We start from the raw sequence: 25,720 nt of genomic DNA on the forward strand, positions 1-25,720 counted from the left end.
TATGGGCATACACAGCTGTTATTAGATGTGAAATTTATGAACAGGATATTGTAAGTGTTCTCTAGAGAGTTGAAAAAGGACATGATCAACTATAGTACTGCACACAAATAAGGCATTTTCATTTCTGAAAATGGGTTAGTAAAGTGTGACTGTTGAATCAATTGTTTTGAGGTTTAGAATAATACCTTAACGATTGCTGAACAGAAATTCAAACTTGACTTTTTAATCAACAAAATAATATCTTGAGCTTAACAAAAACAGAATTACCTGGAAAAACTCAGCAGGTCTGGCAGCATCGGCGGAGAAGAAAAGAGTTGACGTTTCGAGTCCTCATGACCCTTCGACAGAACTTGCGTTCGAGTCCAAGAAAGAGTTGAAATATAAGCTGGTTTAAGGTGTGTGTGTGGGGGGCGGAGAGATAGAGAGACAAAGAGGTGGGGGGGGGGGGTGGGGGTGTGTGGTTGTAGGGACAAACAAGCAGTGATAGAAGCAGATCATCAAAAGATGTCAACGACAATAGTACAATAGAACACATAGGTGTTAAAATTAAAGTTGGTGATATTATCTAAACGAATGTGCTAATTAAGAATGGATGGTAGGGCACTCAAGGTATAGCTCTAGTGGGTTTTTTTTTATATATAATGGAAATAGGTGGGAAAAGGAAAATCTTTATAATTTATTGGAAAAAAAAGGGAAGGGGGAAACAGAAAGGGGGTGGGGATGGGGGAGGGAGCTTACGACCTAAAGTTGTTGAATTCAATATTCAGTCCAGAAGGCTGTAAAGTCCCTAGTCAGAAGATGAGGTGTTGTTCCTCCAGTTTGCGTTGGGCTTCACTGGAACAATGCAGCAAGCCAAGGACAGACATGTGGGCAAGAGAGCAGGGTGGAGTGTTGAGATGGCAAGCGACAGGGAGGTTTGGGTCATTCTTGCGGACAGACCGCAGGTGTTCTACAAAGCGGTCGCCCAGTTTACGTTTGGTCTCTCCAATGTAGAGGAGACCGCATTGGGAGCAACGGATGCAGTAGACTAAGTTGGGGGAAATGCAAGTGAAATGCTGCTTCACTTGAAAGGAGTGTTTGGGTCCTTGGATGGTGAGGAGAGAGGAAGTGAAGGGGCAGGTGTTGCATTTTTTGCGTGGGCATGGGGTGGTGCCATAGGAGGGGGTTGAGGAGTAGGGGGTGATGGAGGAGTGGACCAGGGTGTCCCGGAGGGAGCGATCCCTACGGAATGCCGATAAGGGGGGGTGAAGGGAAGATGTGTTTGGTGGTGGCATCATGCTGGAGTTGGCGGAAATGGCGGAGGATGATCCTTTGAATGCGGAGGCTGGTGGGGTGATAAGTGAGGACAAGGGGGACCCTATCATGTTTCTGGGAGGGAGGAGAAGGCGTGAGGGCGGATGCGCGGGAGATGGGCCGGACACGGTTGAGGGCCCTGTCAACGACTGTGGGTGGAAAACCTCGGTTAAGGAAGAAGGAGGACATGTCAGAGGAACTGTTTTTGAATGTAGCATCATCGGAACAGATGCGACGGAGGCGAAGGAATTGAGAGAATGGGATGGAGTCCTTACAGGAAGCAGGGTGTGAGGAGCTGTAGTCGAGATAGCTGTGGGAGTCGGTGGGTTTGTAATGGATATTGGTGGACAGTCTATCACCAGAGATTGAGACAGAGAGGTCAAGGAAGGGAAGGGAAGTGTCAGAGATGGACCACGTGAAAATGATGGAGGGGTGGAGATTGGAAGCAAAATTAATAAATTTTTCCAAGTCCTGACGAGAGCATGAAGCGGCACCGAAGTAATCATCGATGTACCGGAGAAAGAGTTGTGGAAGGGGGCCGGAGTAGGACTGCAACAAGGAATGTTCCACATACCCCATAAAGAGACAGGCATAGCTGGGGCCCATGCGGGTACCCATAGCCACACCTTTTATTTGGAGGAAGTGAGAGGAGTTGAAGGAGAAATTGTTCAGTGTGAGAACAAGTTCAGCCAGACGGAGGAGAGTAGTGGTGGATGGGGATTGTTCGGGCCTCTGTTCGAGGAAGAAGCTAAGGGCCCTCAGACCATCCTGGTGGGGGATGGAGGTGTAGAGGGATTGGACGTCCATGGTGAAGAGTAAGCGGTTGGGGCCAGGGAACTGGAAATTGTTGATGTGACGTAAGGTGTCAGAGGAATCACGGATGTAGGTGGGAAGGGACTGGACAAGGGGAGAGAGAAGGGAGTCAAGATAACGAGAAATGAGTTCTGTGGGGCAGGAGCAAGCTGAGACGATTGGTCTACCGGGGCAGTTCTGTTTGTGGATTTTGGGTAGGAGATAGAAGCGGGCCGTCCGAGGTTGGGCGACTATCAGGTTGGAAGCTGTGGGAGGGAGATCCCCAGAGGAGATGAGGTCAGTGACAGTCCTGGAAACAATGGCTTGATGTTCAGTGGTGGGGTCATGGTCCAGGGAGAGGTAGGAGGAAGTGTCTGCGAGTTGACGCTCAGCCTCCGCGAGAAAAAAAAACCCACTAGAGCTATACCTTGAGTGCCCTACCATCCATTCTTAATTAGCACATTCGTTTAGATAATATCACCAACTTTAATTTTAACACCTATGTGTTCTATTGTACTATTGTCGTTGACATCTTTTGATGATCTGCTTCTATCACTGCTTGTTTGTCCCTACAACCACACACCCCCACCCCCCCCTCCACCTCTTTGTCTCTCTATCTCTCCGCCCCCCACACACACACCTTAAACCAGCTTATATTTCAACTCTTTCTTGGACTCGAACGCAAGTTCTGTCGAAGGGTCATGAGGACTCGAAACGTCAACTCTTTTCTTCTCCGCCGATGCTGCCAGACCTGCTGAGTTTTTCCAGGTAATTCTGTTTTTGTTTTGGATTTCCAGCATCCGCAGTTTTTTTGTTTTTATTTTTGTTAATATCTTGAGCTTGTCTGTTCAGTTGATTCTTCTGCATACATTTCTATTCAGTTGATTTGTTGTGAGGCAAATGAAACAGGAAGCAGCAACAATTTTCTTTGCAATACATTTTGTGCCAAATGACACCTCATGCATAGAGTTAAGTTAAATATAAAATCACACGTAATCCTTAGGAAAAGAACAGCAAAAAGGAACAATAATGTTTCTTCTGTGGAGACATTCCCTGGACTGAAAGAGGATAATACTGGGAAATATTTTTCCAAACGGAAAACAGCATTCAATTAAGTGTCGGCTGGAATGTAATAGCTTTATTCGGGCGGTAACCTATTTGTTGACACACTGGTGTTTCATGTAACAAAAGGTCAAGATCAGTGTAAATAAAATGACTCCAGAGATAATGACAGCTCTTGAAAATAAAGGAGCTGATTAGCTTGCACTCTTGTTTGAAGAGCAGGCACGTTTTTGTGTTAAATAATGACTGTTCTTCGAATACATAATGTAAAAATGGCACTCTATTCTGTATAGCCTTGATATATGTTTTTCATGCAATCCTTTTAACATTAGATTAGTACTATAATTACTGCTAAGATTGTAGCAATTTGTTTTGGCAAGTTTGCTATTACTGCCAATTACAAAACATTACCATCAATACAAAAATACCTCCCTATCAGTAGTGGGTAGCTGAGGTGTTAATTTACATGAGTATTTTTGTGGGTGGAAAAGCACCACTGTTCATTCCTGGAAGAATCAAACTCCATATAATGGGTAGCCTGCCCATTGGGAGAATGAATCTATATAGTAGGACTGCGTAATTAATTAAAATAATCTATGGGTAAGAAAAAGTATAATCACAGTGTGCATGTCTTTGTGTCAGCAATTTTAGATAAAAGTGGTTACAGTAAAGTGTATTCAAGAAGAATTATCTTAGCTAGAATGCAATTAGTGAAATGGTCTTTATTGAGCCATTGATTGAGTTGTAACGGGTTGATTTTTGTTTTTTTAACAGTATCATGATTACACAGGTCACAATGTAATACTGTGTCCCACCTTGCAAACAGAAGCAATAAGGGAGGCATAGCTGTGTGCAGTATCTGATGTATCCATGAAAGTGATTTAAAAGATCAGCACTTTAATTATAATGGAATTGTTTTTTTAGTAAATTTTCACTGGGTATCTGCTTTACAGAAGTGGAGTGCCACCCTATAAATACAGTAATGCAGTCCGCACGCTGTAATGCTGAGACGGAATAAAGTGTCGTAACATTCACAGGCCCACTTTCTTAACATAAGCAGAGTTTCATCTCTTCTAGAAATTAATTTTTTTGCTTTATCAAAAGTTTGAGTCTTTTGCATTGCTTTACTATTAATTATTATCAATGAAGGCAGTGTTATTGTGGAGGTAACCTAAAATATATATTTTACTTTTATAGGGAGCACGTGTCCTTAATAGCATTGTCTGTAATATAAGCGCTTGACTATCACACCTTGTTTTACAGTAATTCATTTTTTTATACCTGAAAGTCTTACTTTGTTTATACAGTCTACTGAATGGAAGTAGCACAACCAAAACCAGTGACCTGCTTTCCAAGCCTCTGGAGTTGTTTCCCTTGAGTCAGTATATGGAAGATAAGACAAAAACACTTGGAAAGCCTTGTATTTGATTTCCTCTTTCTCCTTTTGAGGAAGTAGTTTTCTTACTCTTCCTTAGGTTGTCCCTCAGGAGGATGACTTGTTTCCAATCCAATTCGATGGGTTCTGAAATGGCTGATAAATCCATCGCGTGATCTGCAAACTCTGCCACATGCAGGGCAGGTGGTGTTTGAAGCGTTGGATGGATGGGTTGTTTGGAGGTTTGTGTGGAGAGTGACAGGTGAAAAGTGAAACCGTCTAAAAGAGGTATTTTTTTAAACATGTGTTTTACAGCTGTACAGCATAGTACATGTAAAGAAACTGCAAAGGCATTCCACATTCTGATATATACTTGACTCAATATCAAGGTATATCAGATTTTCAAACTTAATTAGCTGAGGCACTTAACTAGAATAATGAAAGGTCTGTTGAATATTGAGTGCCAAAACCTTGGCCAGATGATAGGGAAGGTTTTTTTTTTCCAGCCAAATAATCTAAAGCAGAGATTATTACACTTCTATGTTGGACAAAGTGTTGGGCTTTTAGGGAAAGAACATTTCCAAGCGTAAAGTGGATATAGACATAATTTTCTTTTCAGTGATAACAAAATTATATCAATCACAGCACTACTACAGTAATGATCCTTTATCACAAAACTTTACCTCCTATGCCAGTGGTTCCCAAATCCTGGGCTGTGACCCTAATGGGGTTGCGGAAGTTGCATTTGGGGTTGCAAGCACTCCTTCTTCCGAGGCAGCAGTGGCGACTGTGGGGAGAAGTCTGCCCAGTTTGGAGGCTCTGGCGGGACAGTCCTGAACCCACTGGATTGATACTACCAAACGACAAAGGACAGACGGTGAACCCAAAGCACCCTCAAAGAAACCATTTTTAGTGGTGAGCTTAAGTAGGGACAGGCAGAAGCCGACAAGTGTAACTCAGTCAGTCTTCACAGACACTGGCAACTAGACCTAAAGGAGAGAAGGGGAAAATGTGAGTGTGTGTGGGTGGAGGGGCTTTGGGAAGAGGGACTGCTGAGTGAGTGAGTGGTGGGGAGGGGGTTGGGAAGAGGGACTGCTGAGTGAGTGAGTGGTGGGGAGGGGGTTGGGAAGAGGGGCTGCTGTGGGTGTGCGCATGTGTAGGGGTAAAGTGGGATTGTGTGTGTATATGTGGCTAATTATATGTCAGGAGGTGGGGGTGCAGAGGGCTTCACTGAGTCTTCTTAGGGAATATCAAGTGCTTGGCTGAAGCCTACATGAGTACATAGAACCATAGAAAAGTTACAGCACAGAAGGAGGCCATTCAGCCCATCTTGTCCATGCCAGCCCGAGGACACCCAGGTGCTCTTTCTAATCCCACCTTCCTGCACCCGGCCCATAGCCCTGCAGCTTACAGCATTTTAGGTACAGATCCAGGTACTTTTTAAAAGAGTTTAAAGTTTCTGCCTCTACCACCAACTTGGGCAGCGAATTCCAGACACCCACTACCCTCTGTGTAAAAAAAAAAATTCTTCTTCATGTCCCCCCCTACATCTTCTGCCACTTATCTTGAATTTATGTCCCCTGGTTCTAGAATTCTCAAGGGAAAAAATTTTATCCTGTTCACTCTATCTATTCCCCTCATCATTTTGTACACCTCAATTAAGTCACCTCTCAGCCTTCTTTGTTCTAAGGAGAATAACCCCAACCAATCCAGTCTCTCCTCATAGCTACACTTTTCTAACCCTCGCAACATTCTTGTAAACCTCCTCTGCACTCTCTCCAGAGTTATTATGTCCTTCCTGTAATGTGGTGACCAGAACTGCACACAATACTCCAGCTGTGGCCTCACCAGTGTTTTATACAATTCCAACATTATATCCTTACTTTTATATTCTGTACCTCTGCCCATGAAGGAGAGCATTCCATATGCCTTATTTACAACCATGTCTACTTGAACTGCTGCCTTCAGAGACCTGTGTATTTGTACACCAAGATCTCTAACTTCATCTACCCCTCTGAGTATATTCCCATTTATTTTGTTATCCCTGTAACTGTTTGACTTCCCTAAATGTATGACCTCACACTTCTTTATGTTAAAATCCATCTGCCACTTTACCGCCCACTCCACCAACCCATCTATATCATTTTGGACATTATGGCTATCCTCTACACTATCCACTACTCAGCCAATCTTTATTTCATCTGCAAATTTCCCAATTGTGCCCCCCACGTTCACCTCCAAATCATTAATATATAACATAAACAGGAAGGGTCCCAATACCGAGCCCTGTGGAACACCACTTGAGACAACTATCCATTTGCAAGGGCATCCATCGACTATTACCCTTTGTTTTCTGTTACAAAACCAACCTTTTATCCAGTTTGCCACATTACCCTGAATCCCATGGGCTTTTACTTTCCTGACCAATCTGACATGTGGGACCTTGTCAAATGACTTGCTAAAATCCATGCACACAACATCCACTGCACTACCTTCATCAACCCTTCTTGTCACTTCCTCAAAGAATTCAATCAAATTTGTGAGGCAAGATCTTCCTTTAACAAATCCATGCTGACCATCCCTGACTAGTCCATGCCTTTCCACTTGACAGTTAATGCTATCTCTCAGGATTGATTCTACTAATTTGCTCATCACCGATATAAGACTTAACTGGCCTATAATTATTAGGCATTTCCTTTGATCCCTTTTTAAATAATGGAACTACATTTGCATTTCTCCAGTTCTCCGGTACCTCCCCCTGTATCTAGTGAAGATTGGAAAATCATCCTCAGAGCATCTGCTATCTCCTCCCTGACTTCCTTCAGCAGCCTCGGAAACAATCCATCTGGCCCTGGTGACTTATCAACTTTCAAGGATTTCAACCCTTCGAGTACTTCCTCTCTCTTTACGACTATCCCGTCCAATATCTGTGTTCCTCCTGGACGACTATATCTACATCCTCCCTTTTCTTTGTAAACACTGAGACAAAATATTCATTCAAAACTCTTCCCACAGCCTCTGCATCTACACACAAGTTTCCATCTTCATCTCTGATAGGTCCCACTTTTTCCTTAACTAACCTTTTAGCATTAATGTAATGGTAAAACATCTTTGGGTTATCTTTAACTTTACTTGCTAATCTTTTTTCATGCCCTCTCTTTGTAAAAATGTTATTATTTTTAAAACTCAGATTTTCATAGTAAGATGATGTAGTCTATATAGATATATATTATGTGAAGTTTAATAATTATCTACTGAATGTTTACTATGCTGCTTTATTGCTGTTTTGTTTTTGCTGGCATTTGGGGTCACATTAAGTTTCAAGTTTTAAAATGAGGTCACATTGGAAAATAGTTTGGGACGCATTGTCCTTTGCAGTAAATACTTTTGGTTATATTTGCGCTGCTTTGTGTAGACCAGACTTCAAGTATTGATTAAGTTGTCCTGAATTTCTGATGAGAACAGTTTAATGTGAAAGGAAGAATGGCTTGGATAAGGTGCCAGAGGTTTCCATGTTGTCCACTAGGATATACCCAGCAAAACTGTGATCCCAGTAGGGTGCCACCGTCCAAGGAAACATGGATCAGGCATTAGGCTACAACAAGGTAACAAAGGCTCTTCTGCCCATGCTCTGCTTGGGCACAGTTCCCTGCTGGAATCATAGAGTTTACTATTCGATTAGATATATTCTTGTAACAACTTTTATATTGGTATAATAACCAATTGTGGAATGAAACCATATTGGAGTTATCCGGTGAGTATTATGTACAGTGCTGCCTCTGCAGGGTCAACCATTTCTTGTATTCTGTCATTTTCAATTACAATTACTTTTCACTTGAAAACTTAGATGCAATCATGCAAATATGGAAGAATGGAGTCTCACTTTGAGTCCTACTGATTTCCTTTATCTTTCGTTTCTCATGCGAATTTGCTACCACATCATATATTGAATCACCACGCTCAGTGTTAAAATATTGTTGGATGCTTCACTGGAAGTGGCCATTTAAACTTGAAAAGTTCTCGCAATGGTTGCCAGAGCTCTCCTGACTGTGGGAGGTTATTGCAGCTGAACTCGTTCCCGTCCATCCACTCACAGCAACAATCACCATGACGAGTAGCAAGTACCTCATTTTCTTTCCCTAACCAAGTGATGTTGAGGCCATTTGTTGGTTAACTCAACACATGTTGACCAGCCTAATGATACTCAGTGCCATGAACCAGGGACCTGTACATGAGCATAACTTGTCTTGGCTGTCTGGCTGAGGAGCACAAAAGCATTGGGAAGAAAATCACTGCATCCCAATTGTGCAACCAAAAATATCTCTATACTTAATGACAAATGAGATTATGTGTACATCCATATTAAAAGTTATTGTGCAGCAACTGATTGGTAGATTTAAACTGTGCATCTGTGTATTTGCTTGAGAACAAGTTTGCTGAAGAGCAAGACTGTTTTCTGACCCTTTCTTTCTTTGCTATCTCTTGCAGATCACGTCTAATGCCGAGGTTGAAAGAATCACGTTCGCACGAGTCTTTGCTCAGTCCTAGTAGTGCTGTGGAGGCACTGGATCTCAGTATGGAGGAAGAAGTAATGATTAAATCTGTTCACAGCAGTATTCTGGGACAAGACTACTGTTTTGAGGTAAGCAGGGAGGCACCATCAAGTAGTATTTTCACCTACTAGTCATTTGGTGACTTTTAGTATTTGCGCAGCAATAACCTAGTTTATCAAGTGGCTAATTGAACCAAACATCAAAACACAGAATCTTCAACATTTAAAAAAAAAACTTGCTGTTTTACAGTGAAAATAAAAAGGAACAGATGCTGGGCCATGTTTGAAGTGTTAGGAGAGTAGATTGAAAGGTAGGTTTCAAGCAGGCTTTTAAAACTAGAGATCAAAGGAGATTGGCAGAGTGCTTTAAGCAGAGTGAAACTAAGGTGGTAAAGGCTTTGCAAAAGTGGGGCAAAGTGAGACGTGTTGCAGGTGGGGGGTAGGGGGGAAGATGCACAGTAGGCCAAGACCATACTCAGAATCTTGAAGGACTGAAGAGTGCATGAGGGGCACCTTGTTTTATACTAGACAAGGTTGAGATTACAGGGTGGATTAAGGCTATGGATGGATTTTAAAATGAGGACAAGGATTTTGCCTATTAGTCGTGTTATGTGGCACTACCACTGTGCTAAATGGGATAGATTTCGAATAGATCTAGTAACTCAAGACTGGGCCTCCATAAGGCATGATGGGACATCAGCAGCAGAATTGTACTCGAACAGAATCTGTAACCTCATGGCCCAGCATATCCCCCACTCTACCATTATCATCAAGCCAGGGGATCAACCCTGGTTCAATGAAGAATGCAGGAGGGCATGCAAGAAGCAGCACCAGGCATACCTAAAAATGACGTGTCAACCTGGTAAAGCTATAAAACAGGACTACTTGCATGCCAAACAGCATAATCAACAAGTGATGGACAGAGCTAAGCGATCCCACAACCAACAGATCAGACCTAAGCTCTGCAGTCCTGCTACATCCAGACATGAATGGTGGTGGACAATTAAACAACGAGTGGAGGAGATGGCTCCTCAATGATGGAGGAGCCCAGCAGCGCAAAAGATAAGGCTGAAGCGTTCGTAACAATCTTCAGCCAGAAGTGCCAAGTTAGATGAACCATCTCGGCCTCCGGAGGTCCCCAGCGTCACAGATGCCAGTCTTCAGCCAATTCAATTTACTCCACGTGATATCAAGAAACGGCTGAAGGCACTGGATACTGCAAAAGGCCATGGGCCCTGACAACGTTCCGGCAATAATATTGAAGACTTGTGCTCCAGAACTTGCCACGCCCCTAGCCAAGTTGTTCCAGTACATCTACAACACTGGCATCAATCTGGCTAGGTGAGAAATTTCCCAGGTATGTCCTGTACACAGAAAGCAGGACAAATCCAACCCGGCCAATTACCGCCCCATCAGTCTACTCTCCATCATCAGTAAAGTAATGGAAGGGATCATCAACAGTGCTTTCAAGCGGCATTTGCTTAGCAATAATCTGCTCACTGATTTCCAGTTTGGATTCCGCTAGGGCCACTCAGTTCCTGACCTCATTATAGCCTTGGTTCAAACATGGACAAAAGAGCTGAACTCCCAAGATGAGGTGAGAGTGACTGCCTTTGACATCAAGGCAGCATTTGACCAAGTGTGGCATCAAGGAGCCCTAGCTAAACTGGAGTCAATGGGAATCGGGGGAAAACTCTCCACTGGTTGGAGTCATACCTAGCATAAAGGAATGTGGCTGTGGTTATTGGAGGTCAGTCATCTCAGTTCCAGGACATCATTGCAGGAGTTCCTCAGGGTAGTGTCCTAGGCCCAACCATCTTCAGCCAATTCATCAATAACCTTCCTTCCATCATAAGATAAGAAGTGGGGATGGTCGTTGATTGCACAATGTTCACCATTCGCGACTCCTCAGATACTGAAGCAGTCCATGTCCAAATGCAGCAAGACCTGGACAATATCCAGGCTTGGGTTGACAAGTGGCAAGTAACATTCGCGCCATATAAGTGTCAGGCAATGACCATCTCCAACAAGAGAAAATCCAATCATCCCCCCTTGATGTTCAATGGCATTATCATCACTGAATCCCCCACTATGAACATCCTGGGGGCTACCATTGACCAGAAACTGAACTGGACTAGCCACATAAATACTGAGGCTATAAGAGCAGGTCAGAGACTAGGAATTGTGCAACGAGTAACTCACCTCCTGACTCCCCAAAGCCTGTCCTGCATCTTCAAGGCACAAGTCAGGTGTGTGATGGAATACTCCCCACTTGCCTGGATGAGTGCAGCTCCTAAAACACTGAAGAAGCTGGACACTGTCCAGGACAAAGCAATCCGCTTGATTGGGTACCACATCCACAAAAATTCACTCCCTCCACCACCGACGTGTGGTAGCAGCAGTGTGTATCATCTACAAGATGCACTGCAGGAATTCACCAAGGCCCCTTGGACAGCACCTTCCAAAGCCATGACCCCTGCCAAGGACAAAGGCAGCAGATAGATGGGAACACCACCACCTGGAATTTCCCTTCCAAGTCACTCACCATCCCGACTTGCAAATATATCGCCGTTCCTTCACTGTCGCTGGGTCAAAATCCTGGAACTCCCTCCCTAACAGCACTGTGGGTGTACCTACACCACATGGGCTACACCGGTTCAAGAAGGCAGCTCACCACCACCTCAAGGGCAACTGGGGATGGGCAATAAATGCTGGCCCAGCCAGCGAAGCCCACATCCTGTGAATGAATAAGAAAAGTCACACAATGTCATTATAAATTTTTACTCAACGTAGCAGGGCCCCATGTTTGGGATAGGGATGTGGTTAAATTGCACTCATCCTTTGACAAATTGTGCTAAATAGTGGATGCCTTGTCAGTGATGATGAGTTATAGTTATTCCATAAACTCCAAAAGACTCACAACTCCAGTTAAGATCTTTCACATGAGTGAAAGGAGCCTGCTGCCGCTGCTAAGAAATGTTGCTTATTCAGTGAGCAGGGATCTCCTTGTGCAATCCTAAGGATTCATTGTGGAACACCATGCACTGCTGCAAAGCCATCAGGTGTCATTTCACACCACTGACTTCTCATTTTTGAACTCCACACATGTGAAGTAACAATCCTACAGTCAGTGAAATTGACATCCAATCTTATTCAAAAGGGCTTTATCATGGGAGACTGATTTCTAATTACTACTCCCTCCTTAATCTCTATTTCTGTAAGCTTTTATTGCAGCTGCAAAGAGATTTGTTAAACATTCAGCCTTATGAAAGGTAAAGTCTTTCTAGCTGCCTTTTTCCAATAGTTAGAACCCTTAGAATGCTAAGAATAGAAAGTTCTCTGTAGCTTCAAGCCACAGGACAGAAATTACAGCTGCCAATATTGAAGCATGAGAATTTAATGGTTTCATGCAACATTTCACCAACTGATATTTTACAGACGCGTTTGGATAAACTTTTCAGTAAAATATCAGCAGATAAAGGAATACCATACAACATAAACATTCATCCACTGATTGCGGTAATGGTAACTTCCAGATTCACATCATCTGCTGCAGATAACCTACAAACAAAAGTCTTTAGTTTCTAATGATGAATAATCAAGTATATTACTTATAATGTGAGATAGAGAACCAACAATGCAGTTTTGGACAATCTGAAGAAGGGCCTTAACGGACTCAAAACTTTGTTTTGCTCTCTCCACAGATGCTGTCAGACCTGCTGAGTTTTTGTTTCAGATTTCTAGCTTCTGCAGTATTTTGCTTTTATATTATATTGGAGTTTATGTAGTTTGGACCTTGTGAGGATAGTGTTGGAGAAGTTGAGTCTGAAGGTAACAAAGGAGTGTGAATGAGGATTTCCATGACAACAGGGTTGAGGTACCAGAAGCAAGTGATGCTACTGATGATGAAATATGCAGTGACGTAATGGATTGATTATATGGCATAAAGACAAGGTCAGGGTCAAATAGGATATAACAAAAGTGTGGTTGAGAGGTTCTGCAGCAGATGAGCTGTGCCAGGGACAGTGTCTGTCAGTGTTACAAAATTGGAAACCAAGGCTGTCTTAGTTTCATGAATATGTGGTTGGAAACTCAACTCGTGGTCAATTATAACACCAAGGTGATGAATAGTCTGATTCAATCTTAGACAATTGAAAGCGAAGAGGGATGGAATCAGTTTCTAGGGAACTGTTGTGACAGGGTCTAAAGACAATGGCCTCAGTCTGCCCAATAGTAAAGTCTTTCTAGCTGCCTTTTTCCAATAGTTAGAACCCTTAGAATGCTAAGAATAGAAAGTTCTCTGTAGCTTCAAGCCACAGGACAGAAATTACAGCTGCCAATATTGAAGCATGAGAATTTAATGGTTTCATGCAACATTTCACCAACTGATATTTTACAGATGCGTTTGGATAAACTTTTCAGTAAAATATCAGCAGATAAAGGAATACCATACAGCATAAACATTCATCCACTGATTGCGGTAATGGTAACTTCCAGATTCACATCATCTGCTGCAGATAACCTACAAACAAAAGTCTTTAGTTTCTAATGATGAATAATCAAGTATATTACTTATAATGTGAGATAGAGAACCAACAATGCAGTTTTGGGCAATCTGAAGAAGGGCCTTAACGGACTCAAAACTTTGTTTTGCTCTCTCCACAGATGCTGTCAGACCTGCTGAGTTTTTGTTTCAGATTTCTAGCTTCTGCAGTATTTTGCTTTTATATTATATTGGAGTTTATGTAGTTTGGACCTTGTGAGGATAGTGTTGGAGAAGTTGAGTCTGAAGGTAACAAAGGAGTGTGAATGAGGATTTCCATGACAACAGGGTTGAGGTACCAGAAGCAAGTGATGCTACTGATGATGAAATATGCAGTGATGTAATGGATTGGTTATATGGTATAAAGACAAGGTCAGGGTCAAATAGGATATAACAAAAGTGTGGTTGAGAGGTTCTGCAGCAGATGAGCTGTGCCAGGGACAGTGTCTGTCAGTGTTACAAAATTGGAAACCAAGGCTGTCTTAGTTTCATGAATATGTGGTTGGAAACCCAACTCGTGGTCAAATATAACACCAAGGTGATGAATAGTCTGATTCAATCTTAGACAATTGAAAGCGAAGAGGGATGGAATCAGTTTCTAGGGAACTGTTGTGACAGGGTCTAAAGACAATGGCCTCAGTCTGCCCAATATTTAGTTGGAGGAAATTTTTGCTCATTGGTGCCAGATGTCAGACAAGCAGCCTTACAATTTGGAGACAGTGAAGGGGGTCAAGGAGAGGTGATGATGAGCTAGAGCTGGGTGTTGTCAGTGTACATGTAAAAATTAGCATTGTGTTTTCAGATGCTGTCGTCAGGCAGCATTTAGATGAGCAAAAGGGGAGGAAAAAGGATAGATGCTTCGGGGCATCAGAGGTAATGATGTGAGATCTGGAAGAGAAGCCATTGCAGGTGATTTTCCGGCTCCTATTAAAATAGTTAAGAAGGGAACCGGACAACTGCAGCCCTATGGGGTGGAGGGACGTTGGAGGAGGATGTGATGAAGCATGTCAAAGGCTGCAGAGGGTCAAGAAGAATGAGATGGGATAGTTTATCTTTGGCGCAGTCATATTGGATGCCATTTTTGATTTTGATAAGAGCCATTTGGTAATGTGGTGGCACAGAAATCTGATTGGAAGGATTCAAAGCACAGAGTTCCAGGAAAGATAGACACAGATTTGGGAGGTGACGTCAACTCTTTTCTTCTCCGCCGATGCTGCCAGACCTGCTGAGTTTTTCCAGGTAATTCTGTTTTTGTAGAGGAAAGAGTGATTGGAAATAGGATGATGGTTTGCAAAGACGGGAGGGGTCAAGCGGTTTTTCTTGAGGGGGTGACAACAGAACACTTGAAGGAGACGATGGTACCTGAGGAGAGGAAACCATCGACAATATAAACTAGGATGGGAGCTAGGAAAGGAAGTTGGATGGTCAGCAGTTTATTAGGAATAAGGTTGGGGGAACAGGAGCTGGGTCTCATAGACAAGATGAGCTCAGAGAACGCTTAAGAAATAAGAGCAGGAGTAGACCATACAGCATGAAGGGAGATAAAAGATTAATTGCAGGGAGGTAGGTCAGAAATTAGACAAAGATGCATGTTCAGCGCTAGGGCAGTGGGAAGCCTTAGGGGAACTTTGGCATGGTGGGCTAGGGGAAGGGAGGGAAGAGACAGAGGCAGCTCATCAGGTGGCCTCAATCTTGATACAATGAGCTCTTCACACTTGGAGATGAGGATGGAGGAGACAGGGGCATATAATGTCCTATTCAATTCAGAAACGAGAGCAAAATGAGAAATGAGTTTCTGTGCCTCATGCTACTGATTAGCTGAACATTATAGGTAGTAATTGTTACAGAAATTTCTCTCCTAACTCTCGACTGCAAATAAAAGAGAATGTCTCCTTAAAATACTTCTTTCTCTTGCTCTTTGTTTCTCAGTAATACCAAGATGTAATTCTCAACTGCTACATTGAATATGAACTTTCTTTTCCCCTTTTTTTGAGGCTTTCTATCTTCCTGGGAGTGGGAAATCTAGACTTTGCACTTCTCCACAGCCGGCAACAATCCCAATCCTCTAATGCTGTCATGTGGCACAGTTTAAATATTTTTCATTTCCAGACGCATTTGAATGACTTGATAACATCTGAAGCTCCACCCAGCAGTGGACTAGGAGTCGAGAACTGATAAAGCAATCCCACCTGCAGCATGGATTTGAAAGTCAGGCCACCAAAGATCACGTACCTAACAGCGTGACTCGGAATCAGTCATGAATAATTTGGGTACTAGGCCACAACTATATGCCCTTGGTTCATTTGCAAAATAAATTAAACTATGGAAGTTTTGTTAACATATATTTTATCTATGTATATGCATGTGGGAGAAATAATCTCTTGTGTGTTAGTAGTCAGCTGGTTGAAAAAAAGGTTCAACTCAACATCTTTTCAGGAGTGTCTGTTCATATATTTAACCAATTTAATTTAAATATTAAATTATATTGAAATATATGTTTAGCAGTTACATCTCTCATGCACACTAAGCTACCTTAAAAACAATCTGCACTTGAATGTAACCCATAATTCCACAGTGATTTATTAATTTATGCAAATATTTAATGCATCTCCTCACATCCATTGTTTAATTTGTAGTTCCTTTGCTTAAAAAGTCAGACAGTTAATTTGTACCAGATTGGGAACATTTCTTTAGAGTCTCTATATTCTAGGTTTTGCAAGATCAATTAATGTGCAAATATTTAATCCAAATAATAGTAGAACTCCCACTGTGAATTATTGAGATTTTTTTTCTTTCGTTCATCATTGAAGTAGCAGTTCATAAAAATTATCCTTCGCCATGTGTGAGACTGAGCCATACTGACTGGAAAGATACTGGTTTAACCCCTAGCTTTTACTGTCTATCAGCCAGAGCAGCATTGGGGGTAGAAAGTTAGCTTTAGTGCCCCTAGAGCAGCAAGGACAAAGGTCAACCAGGACCCCTGTTCCTGGTTACTACCTGATAACCTGCCTCCCCCCCATCCATACTAGGATTATGCTTGGCCTTGTGATCGAATTGCTTCCAAGTCCTTACTAAAGGTACTGGGAACTGCTGCCATTTATGGACCTTTTTCCCCCAGAAGGAGTTTCTACCTTCAAGCACATCATAAGAGAGATGAGAAAATGATGAATGAAATAACATATTTGCACCTAAATGTTGAATGTTCTTGTGACATATCAGATTGTAATCCTGATATTCCTTTATACCAGTGTTCAATTTTATTTCAATTTGGGAGATATCATTCTTGTAGATCATTGATAATGAAACCATTGCATATTAATTATTTTTGGTAGATGTTGTAACTAACTCCAGGTGAAGCTCAGGCTGTTCCCACTTATTTCTCGGAGACTTTGCTGCTATATTAGTAGTCTCTGAGGAGAGCATCTTTCTTTTTCCCTTTTAGCACTTTAATTAATAAGGAAACTGCTTTTCCCCAGTCTTGGTAAAGTAGCGATACTTTTCAAATGACATTGACATAGATATTTTGAATTGTAAGTTGTTTTAATATTTTTACAGCGATTGAAAATAGAGATCTTGCTTTGGGTTGGTCCAACTTATTTTGTTTACTCATCAAACTTGTCACTTGTGAACCTCATGGAAGACACAAGGGGTGGAATTTTCCATGCCCGCTGGCGTGAGCAGACAATATGGCAGAAAGGCCAAAAAATAGTTTCTCAATGTCGTGAAACCAGTTTGCAATCAGCTGCTCCACCCGTCAATGGCAGGCAGCATTCCCTGCCGCCACACATCGGGAACTTCATTGTAATAAATCTGCGTATCATTATAAGTCCAGTTCACCAAAATCATTCCCCCATGCTGGATCATCCGAGCACATCAAGCCAACGCCATCACAACTGAACATAAGCAATGCACACTTGGCGAGCTGCACTTCACTCAGGGCTTTGAGGCTTGTTTGCCTACCTTGTTTCGGGCAGCACTTATCAGCGCCAGGCTTCGCAGGCAACACAACATCACATTTAGGGGGACTCATGGGCAGATCTCTACTTATGAGACCAGCTGTAAGGCAGGTGTGGCTTTTTGATGGTTGCATGCCTATGGTTTGCTTGGGGAAGAGGGAGAAGTGGCCTCCAGCAAAGGAAGAGGCTTCAGGGCCAGGGTATTACTGGGGGAAGGGGGGTATCCCAGTGTGTTTGAGGGGACATATGTCTGTATCAGATCTGTGCAAGTGGCCTCAAGAAAGTGAGTGCTGAGGAGGCAGACTCCAGAGGAAATGAGGCCAGTTGGTGCGTGTGAGAGTGGTGATGTCCCTTGAGCTGGCAGTGAGTGAGATGAGTATATGATGGCCTTGTGAGTGTGTAAGTTTAGAGTGATGAGATGGTTGCCTTAACTTGGTGGCATGGATGTGATCATTCATCTCTTTTCTGCACTGGATGGCAAACCTTTTTTGTGCAGCATTAGCACTGACCACCTCTGCCACCACCTCCCAAGCTAGAGCGGTGAGACTGTTGGGCCTCCTGCGGCCACAGCGGGGCTAGAGGACATCGTGGCAGGCTTCAACAGTGTACAGAAGTCGTTCCAGGGATGTATCATTGATTCTTGGGGGCTGCAGTCTTCTTGTCTGACGGGGCCATGTGTTCTGTGCATCAGCTCTGGGCTGGAAGCACTGAGAGGAGTGCATGTGGTTGCACTTTAAATATGGTGCCCAGCATGAGGAAGCGGCGAGTTGATGGCATGGCGGGCGAATGAGAGCCCACCCACCATCCAAACAGCATGCTTCCCAGCAATGCATGATTAATGAGGCAGGATTGGGCTGATACGGCGTGAAAACTATTGCAGTCGGTTGGTAAAACGTTCTTTTTTCTGCCTGCTACTGTACTTAGTGCAAATCTGGGACAATTCCACCCAAGAAGCAATTACTAACCGCTTGTGCTGTAGGATTCTTTCAAAAAATTGAATGAAGGATACTGATACATTTAAAATCAGAAATCAAATAAAAAATAGGACAGCGTAATTTAATAAAAATTCCCATGTGATAAATCATAAATAGCAACGGGTAGAGTCAACCGAGCGTAGAATCATATAATGGTCAGAGCACAGAAAAGGCCACTTGGGCCCGTCGTGTCCATGCAGACACTCTGTGCAACTCAGCTAGTTATATTCGACTGCCATTTCCCCATAGCCCTGCAGATCTTTTCTCTTCAGGTGCTTATGCAGTTCCCTTTTGAAAGCCACAATTGAATCTGCCTCCCACAGTCCTCCAGCAGTGCAGTCCAGATCCCAGCCACTCAGCATGAAAAAGCTTTTCCTCATGTTGCAGTCGGTTCTTTTGCAATTAGGTGTTTCGCATACCACACATCCCTATGACAATTAATGAATTATAACCCATTTGTATGAATGTGCTGCAGATCCTGTAACCCTGGAAAATGAGTTAAAATGTTTTGTAATATTATTATATTGCTGTGCTGGAAGATGTGTGAGCTTTAACTAGTTGCAGCAGTTGGGGCTTTTTTGCATCAAGATAGTCTTCTTTGCTGAAGGAAGTTACTCCTTCTGGGATTTGGCCCTATAGGGACCAGAGGCCATCTGATATCTCACCCACACATCTCAAAAGATTTCAAGATCTTGCTTTTTAATCAGGCAGCCTGAAATTGTATTACACGTGTAGAAAGATGATTAAAAAGGGCTCTGGTCTTGAGGGAAGTGGAAGACAGCATCTATATACTAAACAGGGAAGGTTTTATTGGGAAAGGAACAGGTAAATGCGATTATAGTAGATTATTCCATCAGAAGAGCTAGATGGGGATGTGTTAAATGACTCCTGGACTATAATCCCTGTGATTGACTGTTTACAAATAATATGATTCTGTACAGTAGAATTTAAAAATTTGAATTGATGTGACTTTTAGAATATTTCAGACACTCCAGTACAGCCCTGAAGGAGCACAGTAATGTTAAAAATACTGGGGGTTAATTCCTGGTTGGACACAAAAGCAATGGGTGAATTTGGTAACATTGGCTGCAGGATAGAGCTGATAGGGAATGGTAGCATAGTGGTTATCTTACTGGGTTAATAATTCAGAGGTCTAGACTAGTAATCTGGAGGCACCTGGATAACAGCTGGGGAATTTAATTTCAATTAATTAAATAATTCTGGAATAAAAAAACTAGTACCAGTAATGGTAATCCTGTTGTAAAAACTCACCTGGTTCATTAATGTCCTTTGGGGAAGGAAATCTGATGTCCTTCCCTGTTCTGGCATATGTGTGACTCCAAACCTTCAGCAATTTGGTTGACTCCTAACTGCCCTCCAAACTTGCCAAGCCAGCCACTCATTTGTATTCGAGAAGGCGGCTCACCACCACTTCAAGAGCAATTAGGGATAAGCAATAAATGACAGCCTTGGCAGTAGTGCACCATATCCCATAAATAAATACGAATAAAAGCAAGAGGCCCAAATTTTTTTGCAAGGTCCGGCCCCACCTGCATTATTTTAGTGAACTACCAGCACCCATTGAACCCTGCCAGGCAGCTCACTGATCGAGAGCTGAGCCAGAGCTTATTAAAAATAATGCTCGTTGAAGTTGGTAATTGTTAGGATCTCCTGGTATAATGCCAATCATGTATTAAGCCTAATTGTTTGATATTGTAGCAAATTCATTGGATAATTAGAGCTTCTCAAAGTGAGGATTAAGTGAATAGTGGATGTGTGCAATATAAGAAATGAAGTGCAGTAATACTTGTTAATATTCAATTCTCCTAAGTCAATCCACTGTTGAAGCTCTCTCATTAATCAAGAAAAACATGTAAAATAGCCTGGGGCTGACCTTAATTTCTTGCTTACACACTTTTGTTCAGTCCCGATTATGCCCATCAGACCATTTTTATCATAGTTGACTATGGTAATACATTATAACATTGTGTATGCATTAATAAGCATCCCAGGTCGCCCATGTTCCGTCGTCCTATTATGACAATCTGTTAATTGCATTCACAGAGTCAGCACTCAACCAAATCTTATACTGGCCTCAACAACAGGAACAGTATATGTGTATAAAAAAAAACAAAGGTCTGCAGACCACAGACTAACGGAAGTGAAGCTATCGGTTTCCTCAAATGGCGGTTTGTAGCAACCACACATTCCCACAGTTTGGAGAATGACAGGAATGGACATTGCCTTATGAAATTCCTGCCATGATCATGCAGCAGATAGGTGCAAAAGATTTATTGTTCATTATTTTCAACATGCTTTATGTGGACTTATTAAATACAGTTGCAGTATTACACAGATTCATGATGCATTATTCATTGTATTTTTTCAACTTGTCTTAATGTATGGAAGACTATATCCCCCATCTCCATTTTTATATAACATTTAACAGTACTTTAGTGGAGCTGCAGATCATTGAAATGTGAATTTCATATTCATGTTTCATATTGTTTAATTTAAAATAAAGGCTGGCCCATTAATCAGCATGACACTGTATTTAATTACAGGATGACGGAGATAAAGGAAATACTTCAAAATAAAAATTCCCTGCTATCTTTGAAATCACACTCATGCTTTTGGTGTCATTATGAAATAACACATTCAGTATTAGAAATCTATCTAGATAACCAAAGTGACAGTTGCTGTCTATAGAGCAATATGCTGCACACTCAACTCTGTGGGTTGTTTCTCCTGAAGCTGTCAACTGCCTTCCTAAAGTAGCATTCTTCTTCCAATACTTGGCCCAAGTGGCAATTATTCATCTGTAAATAACTTTTTTGATCTCGGGCATCTCAGCTAAGCTTGAGTTTGTCTTCACCAGTGTGTATATTCACTCCTTTCAGCAGGAGTTCCTCAGGAGGAGGAACCTATGCTATTCACTTGTCAAGCCAAGGCTTCTGCAGCCAGCTCCCCTCTCTTCTGTCACCCCTCTCACTCCCAGGTGAGACCCATTAACGTTTGTTACAGAATGAACCTGAAATCTTTGTGGTTTATATGACACAACAATGTGGGCAGCTGGGTTGTCCATGTTTATCATATCAGATGAAAACACTGTTTAAAGATTCATAATAGGAGCTTACTGGCAGATTATGTAGAAGACAAATTCAGAAAAATTAAATTAAAATAATCCTGTGAAATTAATTTATCCTCTATGCAGGTGACAACTTCAACAGGCAGCAAGTGCTTTTCATGTCGTTCAGTAGCAGAAAGAGATAAGTGGATGGAAAATCTACGGCGTGCAGTACAGCCAAATAAGGTAAAAAAAACTGTAAGGTTCAAATATGTTGCTGCCTTTTAAAGATCTGTTTTGAGTATCAAATAGTGTTGCTTCTTTAATGAGCTTTACACAGAGCAGTGTTCCAGACTTTATCTTAAAGTGTTTTACTTAAAACTGATTTATGCATTTCCATACAAGGAATAGAAACAGTTGTAAATAGTAAGTGACTCAGATAATTCCCCTCTTCAACCATGCTGGGATTCTCTCTATTTCTCTGTTTCCTCCCCTGCTTTGGGTTCGTATTCCTTCTCTATCCTTTGAAGTACTCAGAGATCTTTTACCTATGTAAATACTGTTGTTGCTTCTAGAGGAAAAGCACAGTTGGCAGCTAACATAAATAACTACCATTATGGTGGACCTTCCCTTTTGACTCAGATGGTGTAAAGTGAAGAGCTGCTGGAGACTAGAGTTCTACTGCTGGCTGTGCCTTACATTATACTTTTTAATAAAGAAGCTCTATACATGCTTGTGTATTTTGGTTGTCTGGTGACTAATATTTTATATTGGCCCAAATTTTGCATTAATAATGATAGCAGAACTATCAGTACACCATCATTATTCCTCTGAAACTGATGCAACTTTTGGAATTCACACATGTGCGGTTAGATGGCTAAATCCCAGAGTTGCTATCAGAGATTTTACAATTAAGAGGGTGTGCTGTTGAGGTTCCTCCAGAATATAATGATTTAGAAATCTTTGAATTGACAAGAACTTCCACTCTTCATATTGCTGTACAAACCCTTGAAAAAGTTACACCTTCTTAAATTAAGTCTAACTAGGTTTTTAATGTCATGCTAAGTTCATAATCACTGCTAAACAGCCTCACTGGCCCTGAAAGAGTACTTTTAATTTGTTGGACGTCAAATATTTCCATTATACAGGTCGAGTATTCTTTATCCGTGAATCCAAAAACGAACACATCCAAAAACCGCACTTTTTTTAACCTCATCAACCTTTAGCACAAGATGTCTAGTTGTTCGTCAGCACTGATTTATATGGTGAACATGTCAAAAAGAAACTTTTTCAGGTACCCTGAATTTATTATTCAGTGATACATCTTACCTTTCTAGCCATTTTATTTACTTTAGACTATAGCTAACCTAGGCTTAGGCTATTGTAATGTCAGTTTATATGCTGTATCCGAAAACCAAAATTATCTGAAATCCGAAATACAGTCGGCCCTGAGGGTTTCGGATAACGGATACTCAACCTGTACCTGTAATAAGAAATTTCACACTTTTTAAAATTTTTTAACGCTTATTTATGTTATTTTAGTTTCTACCTTAATCCCATATGTGTATCCCAGTCATCTATTTTGCCATCTGGATAATGTAAAAATTAAAAAAATGAAGGGATTTGTGATTTTTACTTCCTTGTTTTCTGTCTTTGAGAATACTACAATGTGATTGGCTGTTAGTCCTGTTTGATGACAGCGCTCTTGCTGGAGATCCCCTTGACATGGCATGGATTCAACCTGACATCAGGAACGGGGATGTCCAGTCCAAAGGAATAACGTCATTATGGCAAGGAAGAAGGCCATTTAGCCTACCAAGCCCATCCCGGCACTCTTTGTAGAGCAATCCAGTCAGACCCATTCCCCGCTCTATTCCCATAGCCCTTCAAGTGCCTCTCCAGTTTCCAATTGAAATCAAAAATGTCTCCACTTCCATCACCCTCATAGGCAGGTCTTTTCTACTCACTGCATAAGAGATACATCCCCTCTATATCTCTTACAAAACCTTAAAGCCTTGGCCCTAGTCCTTGTACCGTGAGCTAATGGGAACAGCTTTTCTTTGTCTAACTTATATAAACCTGTCATAATCTTGCACACCTCTATCAGATCTCCCCACAATCATCTTTGTTCCAAGCAAAACAACCCCAGCTTCTACAAACTAACCTTGTAGCTAAATTCCCTCATCCATGAAACCATTCTTGAAAATCTCCTATGCACCCTCTCGTGGACCCTCACATCCTTCCTAAAGTGTGAACTGGACACATTGGTTATGGCCTAATCAGAGTTTCAGAAAGGTTCAGCATAACTTTCTGCTTTTGTACTCATACCTCTGTTTACGAAGTCCAAGATCCCATATGCTTTGCTAGTCACTCTATCGATGGGCCATAACTTGTGACTAGCGTCAGAAAGTGCTGGCCCACAGGAATTAGAAGAAATAAGTGCATACTTACCTGCTCTTAAGTTACGCTGACCTTTCTGTTCATCGGAGCTGCTTGGGGTCTGCACCCCAAAGACTCCTGGCAGACCCCAGCCAAGTGCAGCTCGGACAGATTCAAGGAGGCCACGCCCTTTTTTTTTACAGCACTTGCTGCCATAAAGCAGGGAAATTGACAGGCCAGGGAGAAGGTAAGTGTCTAAGGTGAGTGGATAGGACTTGGGTGGGGAATGTTGGTCAGAGGTCCAGGGGATATCAGAAGTCCCGGTGGTCAGGGGGAGGGGTCTGAGGGCTAGTGGGGAAGTTGGAAGTCTGGGGAGGACCGAGATCCAGAGGGGGTGGGTTGTGGAGGGACGGTCTGAGGTTGGGGGGGGTTGGGAAGGCTGGTCAGAGGTTGGGGGTGGGTGGGGGGTGGTGGGGGATGAGATGTCTATGGGGGTTGGGGTCTGGGGGGAGGTGGGGGGGCGTCCGACGTTCGGGGGTTGGGCGGAGGGGGTCCGAGGTTCAGAGAGTGGGGTGGACTGTGGGGTGGTGAGGGGTGTCGGGAGGCGGAGATTAGGCGGGGTTGGGGGGAGTCCCATGGGGTCAGCCTGGGCCTTTACAATAATTATCCAGAAGTTAGAAGAGGCTTTGCTTCACCTAAATTTTTCTGAGAAACTATCGGTGTAACCCTGGTGGAACCATCTGATATTTGCCATTTAAACCATATTTTCGGATGGTTCTTAGTGCAATTGTCCAGAGGAAGTGTGCACTTCTGGGCAATTGCCATGCAAACCCTTACCTGGGAATCTCCGAGAGGGATTCCCCAGTGCATCTTTGAAGTACCCCCCAAATCCGATGGTGGGGAGCTCAGAGGTTATGGCTCAATGTATCCTAACACCTTCAAAGATGTGTGAACGTGAATTCTCAGGTCCCTCTGCACACTCTGGAACTGGAACATTGGGCTGCATCTTACCTCTGACGAGCGGGCTGGGTGGGAGCAGGAGTGGAACTGTTTGCTGCCCGCGATTGGCTGCTCCCTGCCATTTTACGTGGGCAGGCCTAAATGTGCGTTCCGAAGTGCTCAGCGCTACCTGTGCAGGCGGGAAAGAGGAGGGGCCTGTGCTCTTCCACACATGCGTGTGAAACAGCGCAGCAATCTCCCTGGAGCACGTAATGAAACTTTTATAATAAAGAGAAAAATTATTCAGACATGTCCCTCATGTGACAGTGTCACATGATCTGGGACGTGTTTGTCAATGTAGCAAAGTTAACTAATTTATTTTATTAAACTTTTAGGAATGCTCATCCCGCCCATGGATGAGGTTTTCTGGAAAACGCAAATGCTGCTTGGGCTCTTTGCCTTCCCGCCAACCTTAAGATTGGATGGCTAGCGTTGTTAATAGGGGTAATTACTTTTTTAATGGCCTGAATAGGCTGTTGACAGCTCGGCAGGCACGCGTGCACCTCCAGTGCACATCCGCCAAACGAAGATTGAGGTGACGTCGGGACCCACGCACGTCATCTCGTGTCACTTTGCGCGTTGCCGTTTCGGGCCCACCCCTGCAGGCTGACGGCAATATCCTGGCCATTAAGCCTTTTTGCCTCTCCCTATCCATTCTGCCAAAATGTGCCAACTCACACTTCTCTGTGTTAAATTTCATCTGAAGTTCAGTAGTTGGAATGTCGCTC

General features: G+C 42.6%; 1 protein-coding gene across 6 annotated transcripts in view; it reads left to right on the forward strand.

Annotated features, from left to right (window-relative positions):
* Positions 1–25,720, forward strand: part of LOC121281002 (disabled homolog 2-interacting protein-like) — a 425,229-nt gene that overhangs the window by 297,417 nt on the left and 102,092 nt on the right. For all 6 annotated transcript variants that reach the window (XM_041193534.1, XM_041193536.1, XM_041193535.1 and 3 more), the window contains 2 exons: positions 9,011–9,164; positions 21,762–21,860. In XM_041193534.1, coding sequence (XP_041049468.1) covers positions 9,011–9,164; positions 21,762–21,860 — 253 coding nt within the window. The remainder of the gene's footprint in view (positions 1–9,010; positions 9,165–21,761; positions 21,861–25,720) is intronic.

Source organism: Carcharodon carcharias, chromosome 8, assembly GCF_017639515.1.
Source record: "Carcharodon carcharias isolate sCarCar2 chromosome 8, sCarCar2.pri, whole genome shotgun sequence".
NCBI classification, from domain to species: Eukaryota; Metazoa; Chordata; class Chondrichthyes; order Lamniformes; family Lamnidae; genus Carcharodon; species Carcharodon carcharias.